This window comes from Athene noctua, chromosome 4 (genome assembly GCF_965140245.1).
Source record: "Athene noctua chromosome 4, bAthNoc1.hap1.1, whole genome shotgun sequence".
NCBI lineage: Eukaryota > Metazoa > Chordata > Aves > Strigiformes > Strigidae > Athene > Athene noctua.
Window position 1 is genome coordinate 52,044,260 of NC_134040.1, and position 16,184 is coordinate 52,060,443.

At 40.5% G+C, this 16,184-nt stretch overlaps 1 protein-coding gene across 2 annotated transcripts in view; it reads right to left on the reverse strand.

Moving 5' to 3' along the window:
- The window catches only part of ANTXR2 (ANTXR cell adhesion molecule 2), a 119,540-nt gene that overhangs the window by 81,225 nt on the left and 22,131 nt on the right, over nucleotides 1-16,184 (reverse strand). For both annotated transcript variants that reach the window (XM_074905363.1, XM_074905362.1), the window contains exons 8-10: nucleotides 6,510-6,570; nucleotides 5,330-5,425; nucleotides 709-778 (exon numbers count right to left, since the gene is read on the reverse strand). In XM_074905363.1, coding sequence (XP_074761464.1) covers nucleotides 709-778; nucleotides 5,330-5,425; nucleotides 6,510-6,570 — 227 coding nt within the window. The remainder of the gene's footprint in view (nucleotides 1-708; nucleotides 779-5,329; nucleotides 5,426-6,509; nucleotides 6,571-16,184) is intronic.

Here is a 16,184-nt window from a genome sequence, read left to right on the forward strand (position 1 = left end):
CCGCCTACAGGGCCAAGATCTGACATGCAGTTTTCTGACTTCTGATTAGCTTAGAATTTCACAAACCTGAACAACGAAGTTGAAGTGATCTTAAAAGCCTAGGGCATGTCTGAATTTGAGAGAAGGAGGGAAGGATTAGTTCGCAGAGGGCCAGAAGTAATGTGCAGCCATGGCCAGTGACACGTAGAATAAGGCTAGAACTCCAGTTTAGCCACAGTGCTGTTATGAGATAGCTGCCGTTGTTAAATTAGTGCCTCATTTTATCATTACATGTTGAGCAGTGGTACGCATCTTGACACATAATTTTAATAATAGCTTGTAAGTGTCAGTGATAATGTAATCTATTTAACAGTGAGCCTAAAGATTATCCAGAAGAGAGCATATTATGCCCTGTTAAAACAGCTAATCTGCATAAAACTTATGACAAGCCAGACCTTTTCAGTGCTTAATAAACTGGCTGAATATTCATTTTTAAGGCACTGTCCAAATTGGTTTGGTCACAGATGACTATTTAAAGCCCATTCCAAAGCTGGCAAATACACCAGGGAAATAACACAAGAATGGAAGGAAAAAAAAAAAGCAACAACAGACCACCCCCAGTAAAAACAACAAAAGACTGCCTCTAGCCAAAACCCCTCATGATTAACATCAGCAATAATGGGTCCAATTCTAGCAAAACATGGGATGACATTTGCTTCAAGTACTTACTGTCCGCTTTTGTATAGGATTGGCGCAGGGCAGAGCAAAAAATCAGATTCCACGGTTTTTGGTTTTTCATCTGAAAAAACAAATCACATGAGCTTAATATACTGTACTGCTTCAATGAGAAGCTGATGTGTGAACATGCTATGAAGTCCCTTCCCTTCTCACAGTATGCTGGTTACTGCTTTGGTAATGTCTGGAACTTGCAATCAAGGCAGGCTCAAGTTAGGGAATAAAGCTGCTGCTTTTTTAAAGCTGCACCTTGAACATGCAAACCCAGAGCTGGCTTTAAATATGAGTGTGAGCCAACATTACATTGCTTACTTTATTTTACTCAAGTCAGCTCATGCTCTTCCAAAGAGAGAATTTTCTAGAATAGAGACCATTTTTGCAAAGAGTGAGAGTGTTATTGGGGGTTTCCTAACATTTGGAAGGTAAAGGTTTGTTTCTAATTATCTCCAACCACGTGCATTACATTCAAGGACTATTTTATCCATTGCTATTGGAGTGTGTATTTCCCCACTGTTTCGCATGCTTTTGAGTCTCTAGCTGTTTGCAAATCCCTTAAAACTTACAGCACCATGTCCAGCAGAACGCTCCTTTTCTGCAGTTGTGAAAAAGAGAGGAGGGAGTTCTTTTACTTCATGAGTTTGGTGCAGAGAAAAATTCTGCTCTTGTATGCAGACCCATCCTCCCAAACTTCCCCACAGTAGGACTGTTAATTTCTGTATTGGAGCTGCTCCTGCGAGCATGGACTATTTCCTGATTTAGGGGTGAGAGCAGATAAATGATCTGCCAGATAAACATGGAGATGATTCTGTCCTGCGTTTAGGGAACAGGCAGACATACAAGTAGTTCAGGGGCAGCTGAAGGAGGAGCTGTTAGCATAAATGAGCTTTTCTTATGTGCTATAATCTGCACTGACTGCTTGGCCTAGATTTGGGGCTAGTTGTGAGGTGGGGAAGAGGGATTAGCACATTGCCATATGTTTTTGTCTTAATGGTATGTTTTATAGATTATTTTTCTATCCCACAGCTACATTTGGCAGGTTTCCTTTCTAGCATTTGGTAATGGTTCTTTATAAATGCAAAAAGAGAAACATGCCAAATGCATCTTTTAAAATCGGAAGAACTGACAAAGTAACGGTTTGCTCCGAGGCTGGTCCCAAAGCAGAACCCAGTCTATCAGTAAGGGGAACTCTTAACATTAAACTATATCATAATGCAAGTGCCCTCTGTTATGCCCTCAAATGGTGAGGGTTCTGCTGAGAGACTGACAGTTTTTCATAGAGGAGAATGCAATGGCAAGGGAATAATTTTCCTTTCTTTGGGACTGTCTCCTTCCTACTACTATTACTCAAAGCACCCTTTCCTGCCTTTTTGGCCATCCTAGCTCCACTGTTCTCTTTTAGGTTTCCTCTGAGACAAAAGTGCTTGGAGCCCAGCACAGAGCTGTAGAGAATGAGCTTGCATATCAGAGGAAGGATCACATAAAATTTCCCTATTTCCTTCCTATACTACTCCCTAAAATTTGCTATTGTCCATTGCTGAAGATGAGAACCTTGGTCAGTTGTAGCAGGCCTCCAGCAAGACCCCATACAGCAGATTGGGTTTTTACACTGTGACATATAATAAATACATCACTATGCCATTCCACGCCCTTTGTGTGCTTTAGCACACCCCTTCCTGAAGGCAAGAAAAAACAAAAAAAAAAAAGCCCAGAGATCTAGTTGGACTTTCTCACATCAGATGCTAACAAGTATCTGGGGGCTTCCTCCTGTCCAAGTATAGTTATTTCTACCATGGCAAAGCAGACATACAGGTCGCACAGCTATAAAAGACAACAATCAGAGAATCGGAGAAACCAGTGTCAGGCAACATTTCAAAAAGTCATTTAGAGATGGCGACATGCTTCAGTCATTCTTCAGTGATACTCATCTAAGCTTTTAAAAGGCTTTCTAGGTAACCTATTCTAGGCCTGAGAAATGTTTACAGTGAGAACCATTTTCCTAATACCTCCCCTAGACCTGCTGCAGAATTTGAAGCCTGTTGCCTCTTGTTCTCAGTGGACTGGGAGAACCCAGTTCATTATTTTCAGCGCTGCAGCAGCCCATACTTAACAATTGACTAATCTTCTTTTCCTGTAGATGTTAACAAACTGAAGCTTTCTGTCCTTCCTTACAGCTTGTGTTCTGAACTTCAGCCCATCTTTCCCAGCTTCCTCTGGACACCATTCACTGTGGATTCATCCCCCCACCTGTAGCATGGAGCACATCAAAATCCAAGTTCCTAGGGGCTATTGTTGGCAGCACAGTACAACCCCAAATTTGAACAGCACTGCAACCTACCGGTCATTAAGTACCGTAAGCCTATTTGGTGTATGCTGCTAGCATTGCTACTAAATAATGCCCAAACTTACAGTATGATAGTAGCCACCCACCAGCAGGACAGAATAGGTTTACCTTTGTGATGCTTATGGAAAACGGCTAAATCCCTCCTTAACTCTTCCAGGTCCTTATCCCCACCAGTACCTTAACACACTCCATCAGAAGTTCTTGAATGCTACGAATGCCACTACAAACATAACTGTATTGATGCAAGCCTCAAAACACTCATGTGAAGAAGGCATGTGCTATTGTAATTTCCCAGATGGACAGACTGGGGTGTAGAGGAGACTGCTCATGGTAAATAACTCAGGAGCAAAGCAGGAATAGAACTAAGGTGTCCTGATGACTTGCAAACCACCTACTTAAATTGGAACTGAAGTTCTAATTATCTTCAGGTCAAGTAACTAATGTCTCAATTATTTACCCTAGATAGTGTGAAATTAATTTTATTCACCTGAAACTAAACTAGTCCGTTTCCCCACTTCTCCAAGCAAGAAAGTACACCATGATAATAAATACACAACTACAGCAATAATTTTGCCACATTCCAGATTCTAGCTCTATGAAGCTAATTTATGCAACAAGTTTAACAAGCGGTAGTTTAACAGGAAACAAAGGTGACAATTTCAATTGAAGCTGAAAAGAAATTTATACAAGCAGAATTTATTTACATAGGTTGCCTTTATCCAGAACTACTGTGCTATTCTGTTATTCTTCAAAATTATTTTAGGTATTTAACAGTCAGGAGAGATTGGCAGCCCATTCAAGTATATATGCTATCCAAAGTAAGGAAGAAAATGTACTGGAAACACATGTTCAGTTGGGTAGGAATTTAAGACAGGCTAATATAAAAATCAGACAGTAGGTAGGGAAAAAATTAGTTGGGTTTTTTCTAAAGGTCCATTTTTGGTAATTTTCCAGCCTGGCTTGCTTCTAAGGGATACTGCTTAGAGAAAGAAGTTGGATGTACTTATACTAGCCATCCACTTTAGTTTCTGGATACAAAAACCACCAGAGGTTTCCATTAATGGCATTTTTCCCACCATCATCTACCTTGTGCCAGTTCAGGGAAGGAGGAGACTTCAGCACAAGGAGACTAATCCAAATTCTGGCATGACTTTTCATCTGCTCTGCTGCAAGTTAATGCACTGAGCAAGAGAAGACCAAGTCCTGAATATTTTGCTGAAAATTTAATTCTCCATGAGCATTCTTACTTAAGCAGATAGCAAGAAGAAAATAGTCTGCACTACCTCTCAATTACTTTTACAGCTTTTCTAACTTCTGCAGCATTTCCCTCAGAAAAATTTCCCCAGTGACAAAAGAATAACTAAAGAATGTAACATCTGTCCCATGGTGAGTACTCATATTTAAAAAAAAAAAAAAAACCAACCCACAACCAAAAAACCAAACAAAACAACAACAACAAAACCCCTAAAACTAAAAACACCACCCATCTGCACACCTACTCCCAAAAAAACCCAGATAAAGCTACAGCGAAAATGCCTGTAGAAGATGCCATGGTCACTCTGAAACAGAATTCCTTTCCATAGATCAGGTAACCGAAGTCCAATTAGAGATCTGGACTCCAGATCTGAGACCCACCCCTGGAGGAGACTGCTGCCTGGGACACTGAGCTGATGAACCATCTCAAAATACAAGGACAAAATAGTAACAACTGTTGTGACTTGGCCTTATTCTATGCTACTGCAGGAGCTGCAGGAAGAGCAGATCACTAACTGCATGTCATGGAAGGGCACCCATGCCCTGGCAAACCCATGAGACAAACAGCACAATGTCTATACATCTGGTACACCAGTCAAAATGGGAAGACATGCTCCAAGATAACATGGTAGATACACCTTGAAAAATAGCTCCTTTTGGAATGATGCTGAGAGCCTGTTTCTGGGCCTGGGTCTTTTTACAAGAAGGGGAACTTGCTTGGATGTTTTTTTCATCAGCAAACATCTGCTTTCTTGAACATCAGTTATAACCTTTAAAATCCACACAGCCAGTGGGACTGACAAACACCACACTCAGTTTACAGCTAATGGCAACTGGTAGCAAATTCAAACCACTTAGCAAGATATGAAATAACTTGCACCCTCTTACTAATCCTCAGAGGTTTCCTGGTTTTTTCCTCTTCAATATTTTGTCTTTTGATTTTAAATGAGGTAATGAGAAGCAAAATAAATCACTTATTAGGAAATATAAAGGCAGATTGTATCAAACTTCAATACTTACGAATTGTAGTTCCATTCACTTGATATGTACAAGTAATACCATCGGTTTTCCCACCAAGGGTTAATCCACTTCCTCTAAGAACAACTTGAAACTCCTCTGAAGAGAAAAGCAAAAACCCGAAATCACCAATCTTTAGTGCATTGCTAATAAATGAAGTACAAGACAGTAATGCTTCAAACTTGCTCAGGTCTCCTTTTTAATTGACCTCTGGTACTGCGTTCTTCAGTTAGGTCACAATAGGGAAAATAAAGATGTGGGAACAAATCTTTATCACTGAGGCAGCCCTATTAAATAGGAAGTTGATTCTGACTATCAGCAGGATCTTGGGCTCAGCTGTACAGTAAGAAACAGTTTCTTAGTGAATACTCTGGTAAATGAGAAATCTGGGTCTCATAACAAGAAGACTCCCCAAACTTGGATTAGGCCCACTTAAAGTGCTAGATGAAGAAAACATTTCTCCTTAGTACTATTTCTCTGGAAGTTGCATAAGGGCCATACTATTTGTGAATTGTGCAGAGGAGGAGTGAAAACAGTTTGTTTACCAAGGCCACTGATTTCATTGAGATGATCCATGTTTTTACAAAAACATCAAAATAAGGAGGTTTTGCAACTACCTTATTTTGAATGGTCTCAAACTGTGAGGATTGTGAAACCCAGAAAGAAGACAAGCACTTAAAATTTTGTGCGACTCTTCTATTTAATAAATGTATTACCACTTGCTGCACAAAATGCAGTCAAATACTTCACTGCTTACACTGAACAGATCTGGGGCAGGGCACTAGAAATCTTGTCATGAATTTATCTGAACATAGATTATCAGGATTCCCAGACCTTAATTCTGTGACCACAGGTAAAATAGTATGTGAGTGTCACAGAGTAAGCATCATTGCTTTGAATACCAGAGTAAGTGCAGAGCATGGCTAAGGGGAGAGGGGCAGATAAATGTGTGTCAAACTTTTACATGCATCACCTAAACTAGGTAGTAGGCCCTGGAAAACAGCTCCTCTGAGGAAAAAAATGAGTCAACAGAGAAGGATCTGATCTTTTTTAAACTCCTTGAGGATTTTTTTTAGATAAGAGATGGTTTATTCTAGAGACTTGTGGGGTTTTCCTTTGGGTAAAATAGAGAAATCACAGTCCTGTAATAATTGAATATTATGTTAAAATTATGAAAACTTACCTCCCACACAGACACTGGATGGCTCCAAATATAAAATCTCAGTGCATGATTGCTTCAAAATCTATTGCAAAGGAGGAAACTAGTCATAAATAGGTTTCAGAGTGATAGTTCAGTGAGAAATACTCTTTTAAAACAAACACTTGTCCCTAGAAACACATGCACAGCTACAGGTTTTATTTGTGTAAATCTGACTTCGCAGGATACTGCCTTGACCATGTAAGACTTCTGAACACCTGCACAGTCAAGTCTCCTAAGAGTTCATAAGAGTTGGATTAATTTGTGAAATATGGGAGAGTCTTCAAAACATAGTGATGTCTGATTTGGTCTTTAAATTTCTATGCAGAGCCCTAACCTAATTTTCCATGAACCCCAATCCTAACATTTAAGTCAAAAATTAGTCACAAGAAGTCTGATCCAAAATCTAATCCAGTCAAAAGCAGTCTTCCAACAATCTGTGGGTCAAGCCAAATGCACATTATTCCAAGTGCTGGCACCCTGCCCTATGTAAAGCAGAGTAAGAATATGTTGTGTTCTCAGCTATGCTGCCTTCCATCGGATGGGTTTTTTTCACTGCTGTACTAGTCAGCCTGCTTTGATTCCTCAACCAGTCAGGGAATATTCTTCCAAAAGGCTGGGACAAAACAATATTCCTACGGGTGACTTAGAAATACAAGGGACGGAACGTAAACGAAAGGAGAAACTAGATATGTTTGACCAAACCTTAGTTTCAGTCAAGTTATATTTTACCATTTGCAAATACATCAAGTGATCAGTTACCCATGGTCACTTAAGCAAAGGCATAAATAGCACCCAGGTGTTGATGACAGCAGACCACCTCATTTTGCATTCAAAAATGGTGCATCTCAGAAGGAATGGGTCAAGCTAGTCTGACTACAACTGTTGCTGGAATCTAACTGTGAGACTATACTCTCTTCCCACTGCTAGGATCCCAGTCCCAAAGCAGGGTGCCATCTCTTCCTTGTTATTTTTGTACGAGAAGGAGGTGTGAGATACCTACTACTGGAATGGTAATCCCCCCCTCTCTAAGTGGGTAAAGGGATTTCTGCTAACTTTGGGGGAATGAGTCTCTTCAGGCTTGTAGAGTTAAACACACAAACAATCCACAATTTAACATCCTTCTACGTTCATGGGATCTGTTGTTTTTCCCCAATTTTAATTTTCCTCTCAGAAAACTTTTGCAATGTCTTTATATAGCTTTCCTGTAATATGTGGTACCTCTTTAGCAGGCATTTATATATACTACCACCTGAAATCAATTCAGGTCCTTGTAATCACAGGCATAGTAGAAAGCCCTGTTACTGTCTCCTCTCTACCTTCATTTGCCAAAAACTGTGCCTGCTCCTGAGCTGGCCTGTCAGTATATGTAACTCCGTCTTACTCTTAACTCCTTTTTCCTTCCTTTTTTTTTTTCTTTTAACTCTGTCTACTCTAGTGATTTCTGTTGCTACATATCCAGGCCCAGTAAAAACAATAACATATTTGTCATGGTTATGATGAAAAGTATGCCAAGCTCCAAGAAAAAGAATAGCCTGCCTTTTTTAACACTTTCCACATCACCTGTCTCCCCACAAACTGTTGTCCACAAATGATTTTTTTAATGCTTCAAAATCCATTTCTAAACATTAAGTAGTGTTTAAAAAAATAGAGGCCTTGCAGGCACATACATTTAGATGAGACACAGCAACAGAGATCTTTGGAAAGAATGTAGCTTGAGGTTCAGTGCAAGTAAATCAGTTTATATTAGCTGAGGATCTCATATCACTTCCAAAAAAGGACTTTGCTTTTTTGATTCCTATCTCAGTGTAGAGAGAGAAAGCGTTACGTAGTTTATTTTAGGGAGCTGAAATATTTTGTACAAAATAAGATACAGAAAGAATAAAGCATTTTATTCCTGTACTGTAAAAACATGTTCTGCTTTTTTTTTTCTCCTCTAAAGAGACTAAGGCAGATGAATAGTTCAGTTTAAGTTAATGAGACTGTAGACTTGCTTTAATATGAAGTACAAATCTAGCAGTTGGCAGTATCAAAGCCCACTGGATTAATTTTTTTTTTAGAGCAGCACTATATAGACAGGGAGAAACTTTCCAACTCTTACCCCATCCTCATTTGCCCACTGTCTGATGAAGTAGATTATGGATTGGGGAGGGGGCAGGGAGAGGGGAAGACAATGATGGACATAAACTGTCTTGTCTTAGAAAGTACTATTTCTGTAATTGCACTGTATCTGATAGTGATTTTTCTAACACTGTATTTCCACACGCAATATAAAGTGGGAAAAAAAGCTACTTGGACATGCTTAACTCCCTTTGGATTTAAGATTAAACTAGGGAGTAGGGAACAACCCCACTGAGATAAAATATGGCCTAGATTAAATGATCACAATTCATGAACAGAAGCAAATTTCAATATAGGGTTCAGGATACACTGCTTTCCAACATGGCAGCATGGAATTCATATTTATATATGTAGATGTGCTGCTCTTGACCTAAAGCAGGAAAATACTAGGTCTTAATACTGTTCCCAGAAATCAACAATTGCTTTGACACTGATTTTTCAGTTTAATTATTGCTGTTCTCCACTTGGCTTGAGAAAGCTGTACTCTTCAGAGATCCTCAGTCTTTTTGCAAGGTTAGTGGCTTAAGACTGTCTTTTTCACCCAAACAAAGCTTACATTACTAAAAAACCTGTGTGAAAATACTAAAATTTGTTTTTCTAAGTTTAACTAGTACTCCATCCTTCACAAAGCTTCTTGATAGTCCATGCCTCAAAAGAAAAAAAGATAATGGTGTAGAAATCTGCCTTGTCCCTGAACATCCTTCCCTTCAATCACTGAGCAAGCTTAAGAAGCAGAAATAAAATAAACCTTGTAAAGAACCAACTGAAATCAGGTGGAACCAACCTAAAACCATACAGCTAGCTCTTTGCTCAACCTTTTACATTCTGGGTTCTTCTCAACCTTCCCTCTAACCAATACTGAAACAATATGCAGAAGCAAATTTTCCATTAATTAAAGATCATAGAATGGTTTGGGTTGGAAGGGACCTTAAAGATCACCTAGTTCCAACCTCCCTGCCATGGGCAGGGACACCTTCCACTAGACCCGGTTGCTCAAAGCCCCGTCCAACCTGTCCTGGAACACTGCCAGGGAGGGGGCAGCCACAGCTTCTCTGGGAAATCTGTTCCAGTGTCTCACCACCCTCACAGTAAATAATTTCTTCCTTATATCTAATCTAAATCTACTCTCATTCAGTTTAAAACCATTACTTCTCATCCTATCACTACATTCCCTGATAAGGAGTCCCTCCCCATCTTTTCTGTAAGCCCCCTTTAAGTACTAGAAGGCTGCTATAAGGTCTCCCTGGAGCCTTCTCTTCCCTACGCCCAACTCTCTCAGCCTGTCCTCGTAAGGGAGGTGCTTCAGCTCCCTGATCATATTAGTGGCCCTTCTCTGGATCCACTTGAGCTATGTTCTTCTAATGTTGGGGGCCCCAGAGCTGGACACAGGACTCCAGGGTCTCACAAGAGTGGTGTAGAGAGGGAGAATCTCTTCCCTCAACCTGCTGCCACACTTCTCTTGCTACAGCCCAGGACATGGTTGGCTTTCTGGGCTACGAGCACCCATTGCTGGCTCACAGTCAGTTTTCCATCTACCAACACCCCCAAGTCCTTCTCCACAGGGCTGCTCTCAATGCACTTATTGCCCAGCCTGTATTTGCACTTGGGATTGCCCCGACCCATGTGCAGAACCCTGCACTTGGCCTCATTGAACTTCATGAGGTTTGCACAGTCCCACCTCTCCAGCCTGTCCAAGTCCCTCTGGATGGCACATCCTTTCCCTCCAGTGTGTCGACCGCACCACACAGCTTGGTGTCAAATGCTTTGCACAAGTCCAGATAGATGACGTCAGTTGCTCTTCCCTTATCCACCAATGCTGTAACCCCATTGTAGAAGGGCACCAAATTTGTCAGGCATGATTTGCCCTTAGTGAAGCCATGTTGGCTGGCACCAATCACGTCCTTCTTTTCCATGTGCCCTAGCATGGCTTCCAGGAGGATCTGCTCCATGATCTTGTTGGGCACAGAGGTGACACTCACTGGCCTGTAGTTTTCTGGGTCTTCTTTTTTGCCGTTTTTAAAAATGGGGATTTTAAATGCTGGGGCTTTTCCAGTCAGTGGGAACTTCAGTAGATTGTCACGACTTCTCAAATATGATGGATAGTGGCTTAGCCACTTCATCTGCCAGTTCCCTCAGGATCTGTGGATGTATCTCATCGGGGCTTTCTTGCAAAGGGTCAAATCTCATTAACTGTACCAAGCCCAATCAGTTTGAATGGTTTAGCTCACAAGGATATGGTAACTAGCATTTAGCTGTAACAATGGAAAACCTGAAAATATTTTCAAGGACAGGATTCAACCACTTGTTATTTCACGTGTAGGAGAGAACAACATATTTTTTGCATCTTAAAAGGATGGATAGAAACTTGTGGCCTTTCTTTAATCTTTTCTTGCTCTGGATCACACTCTTTTCTATCTGTTTTAATCTTTTTTCTCACTCTTTCCATGCAAGCTGTTCCTTGCAAACTAGCACAGTGAACTCCAATAAAAAGCTCATCTCTCTTTAGGAGGAATGATGTGAAGGCATGTTAGCCATTTTACATTATGAGCCACATTATTTAATACACTTACATATCTCTGGATCAGAGCTGTTCCTGTTTCATCCTTTCTAGTACTCCTGTGGAATGATCCTTCAACAACAGCTGATGAGGAATTTTCCAAGGTACATGTTAATTGTCAAAGTTCCCCTTTTCACAATGTTGGTGCTTTACCACACAACTGAAAGCGGTCAGCTCTGGGCTTATGCTCAGTGTGTGTGGAAGCTCTCATGCACAGCTGAAATCTAGTATTCTTGCCACTTCTTCTGCAGCACGAGAGATCTGACCAGTTTCAACAGTGATAGCTTTTAAACAGGCTGTCTCACTTGTGTGTTATAGAAGCACATTTAATGGCAACATACAAACTGAAGTATGCGTATCATTTCACCTCTCTTCTCCCCACCCCCAGCCCTTTTAAAAATTTAAAACTGTCTTGCTGTGGAAAATCAGTCTGCAAAGTCAGCGAGATCAAAATAAATTCTACAAGAAACCTGTACTATGCTCCCTCCTTGCCAGTTCAGGATAATCAAAGAGAATGATCTGGCATTGCAAATTCATTATTTAGAAACCTATTACCCACAAGAAAAGTTGAAAAAATCACTATATAAGGCCATCCTTGGATAAGATAGCTAAACACTCTGCTAACATAAAGTAAATTCCAGTAAAACTATAAATTGACTTGTTTTAACAGCATGCAAGGAAAGATTCAGGGAGTTGATGTCATCCATTTCATTTCCAGAGCTCCACACCAAGTATAGGGCTCTCTTCTCCAGGCTCGCAAAGGCTTTCCCTTCTAGTCACCTCCCCAAATGCTAGCTGTCTCAGAAACATTTCCCCACAAATGAAAGTGCAAACCAGAGTTGAAACCTGTCAGCCTGTGTCCTGTCGTCTTACAGATTCAGAAATGGAGAACTGTGGAGGAACTACCAAGTGGTTCCTCCAAGTCTGAGACAGAACTGTGCTGTGCAGAACTGGTTACAGCTGGAAACAGAGAGGCCAATCCAAGTGTAGAAGATCACATCAAAATCATAGCTGTGGGCTTATTTTAATACTCATTAGGAAGCACGTGTGGCTGGTGGAAAAAGAGAAGGCAGTAGAGTTCTGCTCTTCAAGGTAGTCAGTCTCTTGTACTTAAAGTAAATGAGACATGAAATTCAGGCCCCAAACATCCTCTTATTCAACAACATAACAACAGACTGCTGAGGAAACCCTATTCTGTAGTTCCTCCATATACAGAATTTGTTACATCACTGTCATATTGCAGCAGCAGCAGCTCAGCATCTAAGATTTTTAAAAAATGTTGTTATGCTGTTTTCTACAAACAGTTATTACAGCAGCTACCTCAGTAACAACCAGCATGAACACAGCTTATGCTCAGCACTGAGAACAATGGCCAGCACAGTTTTTTAGGGTTGGTTGAAGGCAGAGGAGCCTCTAAGGCTTTTAGTGAAATCACATCTTATATGACTATTACATGAATGGATACTGTAAAGTTTCCACAGCATTTCTCAGTAATGCAAGTTGTTAATTTCAGAATACCTCCAGGAAAATAAAAGCATCCAAGATATACCATCGGCACTCAAAAATCCTTTATGTAAACTCACTGACATACATTGGGATTCTATTTGGCCAAACAAGCTTTTCTTTTCTGAAAGGGTTACTCCTAAATCAGCTGGTGGACTGCCCAATTCTGTCTGTGAGCCAGCTATGGCATTCCTTAACTGCATGTGTAACTTTAAGCATATGAATATTCTGTTTAATACAGTGGGATGAGATCCTGGCTTACAGTTAAAGATGACCCTTGCTGGATGAAGGCTTTGATGTCCCATACAGAAAATTAGACTCAGCTTTCTTCCACAACAGTCTTGTAGAATCTGGCATACAAGCAGCTCTCAAAGGCTCTGTCCTTTAGAGTAGTCTCTATGTACTCAACTCTTACTGTTAAACACTTTCTATCAGCTCACTAACAGCAAAGCATGCAGCAATCAGAACCAAAACTGTTTAGCTTCTGAACCAGCTAACTGGCATTCAGATTTTCTCTTTGAGTCCCATATTGTCTGATTGTCACCTGTCTCCATCTCTTCAGCTGTTTTAGAAGTTTACAAGACACAGTTTTATGTTCAATGTTAAGTTTAATCTCCTCAGGCACAAACAAGTACACATGTACATTTTAAAACAGTTTCAAAAGTCCATCCACTGTATCATCTTTGCAGTTTGGGACCACTTTTCACCTGGCAAATTTCTTTTTGAACAACCTGACTGTTAATCAGTACTTAAAATCCATATCAATCCTCATCAGTAGGCATGGATTTCAATGCACTTCCCATGAGAAGGTTCCTGAATGCTTGCATAAACTTCACAGCCCACTTCCTAAATAAGAGATTTATCATTTTTCTCATTAATAAAACATTTAATTCAATTAGAGATGTTTTACAGAAACACTGACAAGTTTCTGACCTGTAGGTGTCTGAATTGAAAAAAACTCATGTATTGTTAGATTTAAGCTGCAGAAACAATACACCTACACAAATAATTACTATTAGCATAGAAAAGGCAGATGTGCTCACAATAAATTGCAAAAACGCAGCCAATTAACAAGATGACATAAGGCTCATGAGTGCTTATAGTCTTTGCAAACTTCACCTGTTTATAAATTTTGCCTTGTCATAGATCTTGCCCATGCTTTATGCAAACATTTCTTCCCATAGAAAACATGCCTTCTGCATCTTCAGTACCTCTTTAACTTGTCACAGACTGGGCCAAGCTCTGCTTTGACTCAGTTTTCACCCTTGCTACTGCCTCGTAGAAGTTCTCAGAATTTCAATGGTAATGCAGTAAGGCTCCTGCAGCTTTTTAAGTATTTTGACTACCATACACTCAGAACATACTGTGGAACAGAGCTGTACCATGCGGTACAGTGTTACATGCAGGCTAAAACAACAACTTTCCCTTCCAGCACTTTAATGAATTTCATGTTCCAAGAAATTGTGAGAACAATGCAGTAGTAATGAGCCACGAGCAACCCAACTGTACATCGACAATTAACAAAATACGCTAAGTGTCAATTTATTTCACAGCACCATTCAATTTTGCTTAGCCCCAGTATGCAGTTCAAAAGTTTTTGGCAGCAGTCAGCACCATAAATCATAACTCTCATGGCATCTGTTCCTCCCCGGAACTGTAAGCTGAGTGCAGGATCTCGGCCAGGTCGTCAGCACAGCTGGACCGATCTTTACTGAACCGCCATGACAATTTTTAAGTCTACTGTTCTAAAACTAGAAAATTACATATGGATGTGTTAGGTGTTTGCTTCCTGGTAAAAGATTAGTATAGCCATGAACTGCTGGAGGAAGAGAGCTCTTTGACACATTTTGATCAGACTTGGCATGCTTGTAATTTTGAACAACTAAGGACTTCTGGACTCACCAGTAGCCTTTACTCCCTATGGTTCAATTTCAAGCATGCACCTCCTTGTTTACATCTTTGCTCACTAGAAGCTGATCCCAAATCAGGCTGGCTTGACTCTTTATAGGCAAAGGCAAAATCATTCCATGAACAAAAGAGTATGTACTGTAATAAATGCATCTGACTTCCTATTTCCAGAACCAAGTTTTAAAGAGGAAAAAAATGTTCACCTTTAAAAAATAATCTTATTTGCTATACTCAAGTATGGCAAGACACGTGCAAACATGCTGACAGTGCAATTTAGTCACTTCCACAGTCCACGTGCAAAAATATATTTACAGCAGTATTAGCTCCTGCTCATTGCACTCTGAGCTTGCGCCTGGAGCACTGCCTATTGATACGCCGCCAGCCAGTCATGTGTACACTCACTGCAAAATGTGTGCTGCACAATTCTGAAAGATGGCAAAACAGTACTAAAAAAAAAGCTTTAATGCTAGTCTAACAGCAAACTCAAGACAGTGGCTTTTCTGTGGAGATTTCCACCCCCTTTTCTTTCCTCTTTCCCTCCCAAATGCAGGGTTCATCATTTTCTCTAGTGATGCTATAAACACAACACCTAGTGAGCAAAATATAACCAACCATGAAAGCAGATCTGGGAACTATGGTAAACAACAAACATAATTTAAAACTGGAGAAGCTATGTTCATAGCGTGACACGCAAAAAGGATGTGCTTTTCCTCACATACTGTGCCAAGCGCCTTTCTCAGTTAACCATGAAGAGCTGCATCTCCTCTAGTTCCACCCTCAATCAAGATATAGTGGTAAGCATGCTTATGTTACCCACCTACAACCTTGTAATTGTTACTGCAAAACACAGATGCTTAATTCAATAAAATGTACTGAAAGAAGGGGGTCAGGAAGGGAAGATGGCGCACACTACCACTAACTCACAAAACCGTCTGAGAGGGCCCTGATAACAGAAGAGCATTTAAAACTACATTTAGTGTTACTAGTCTCAGTTGGATCTGTGCACATAGGTAAAGCCTCTTTTGATGGTCAGCTGTAATACTCAAATTTGGTCAGCTGTTTCCTGAGTAGGGATTGCCTACACCTTTTGGATCCCACTAAGTGTTGTTCAGGGAATGCCACAGAGCTCTACAACTGGGGCTTGGGGAGCAGCTAGTTAAGTGGTGGGCAGGAACAGATGTACTTGCGTGTGCAGGTGAGGTTTAGAAACTGTGGGTTGGAGCTGCAGAAGCTGCCTGAGCCTGTGGAATAAAGTTCTTGAGTTAGTCCCTTCTCTGGTAAGTTAATACCTTCTTACGCTTCATCCCAGCTTGAAGCTGTAGAACTCTTCAGAAGAATGTGTAACAAAAACAGTGTGGTACTATTGTTTGGTTTAGTAATTTCGAGCTAGGTTGGGCTAGCAGCCCGTCTGGCTGGAGTGAGTCAAGCAGAACCTATCAAAACTGAGTTCATACAAGTGCTTAGTTTAGTTCCTAAAGTTACTATGATTCATTTGTGCTGATTGGCTGAATTAGGAGTGGGCTTAACCCACGTTTCCATGTATTTTTATTTTTTCTATGAGTCATTTAGAA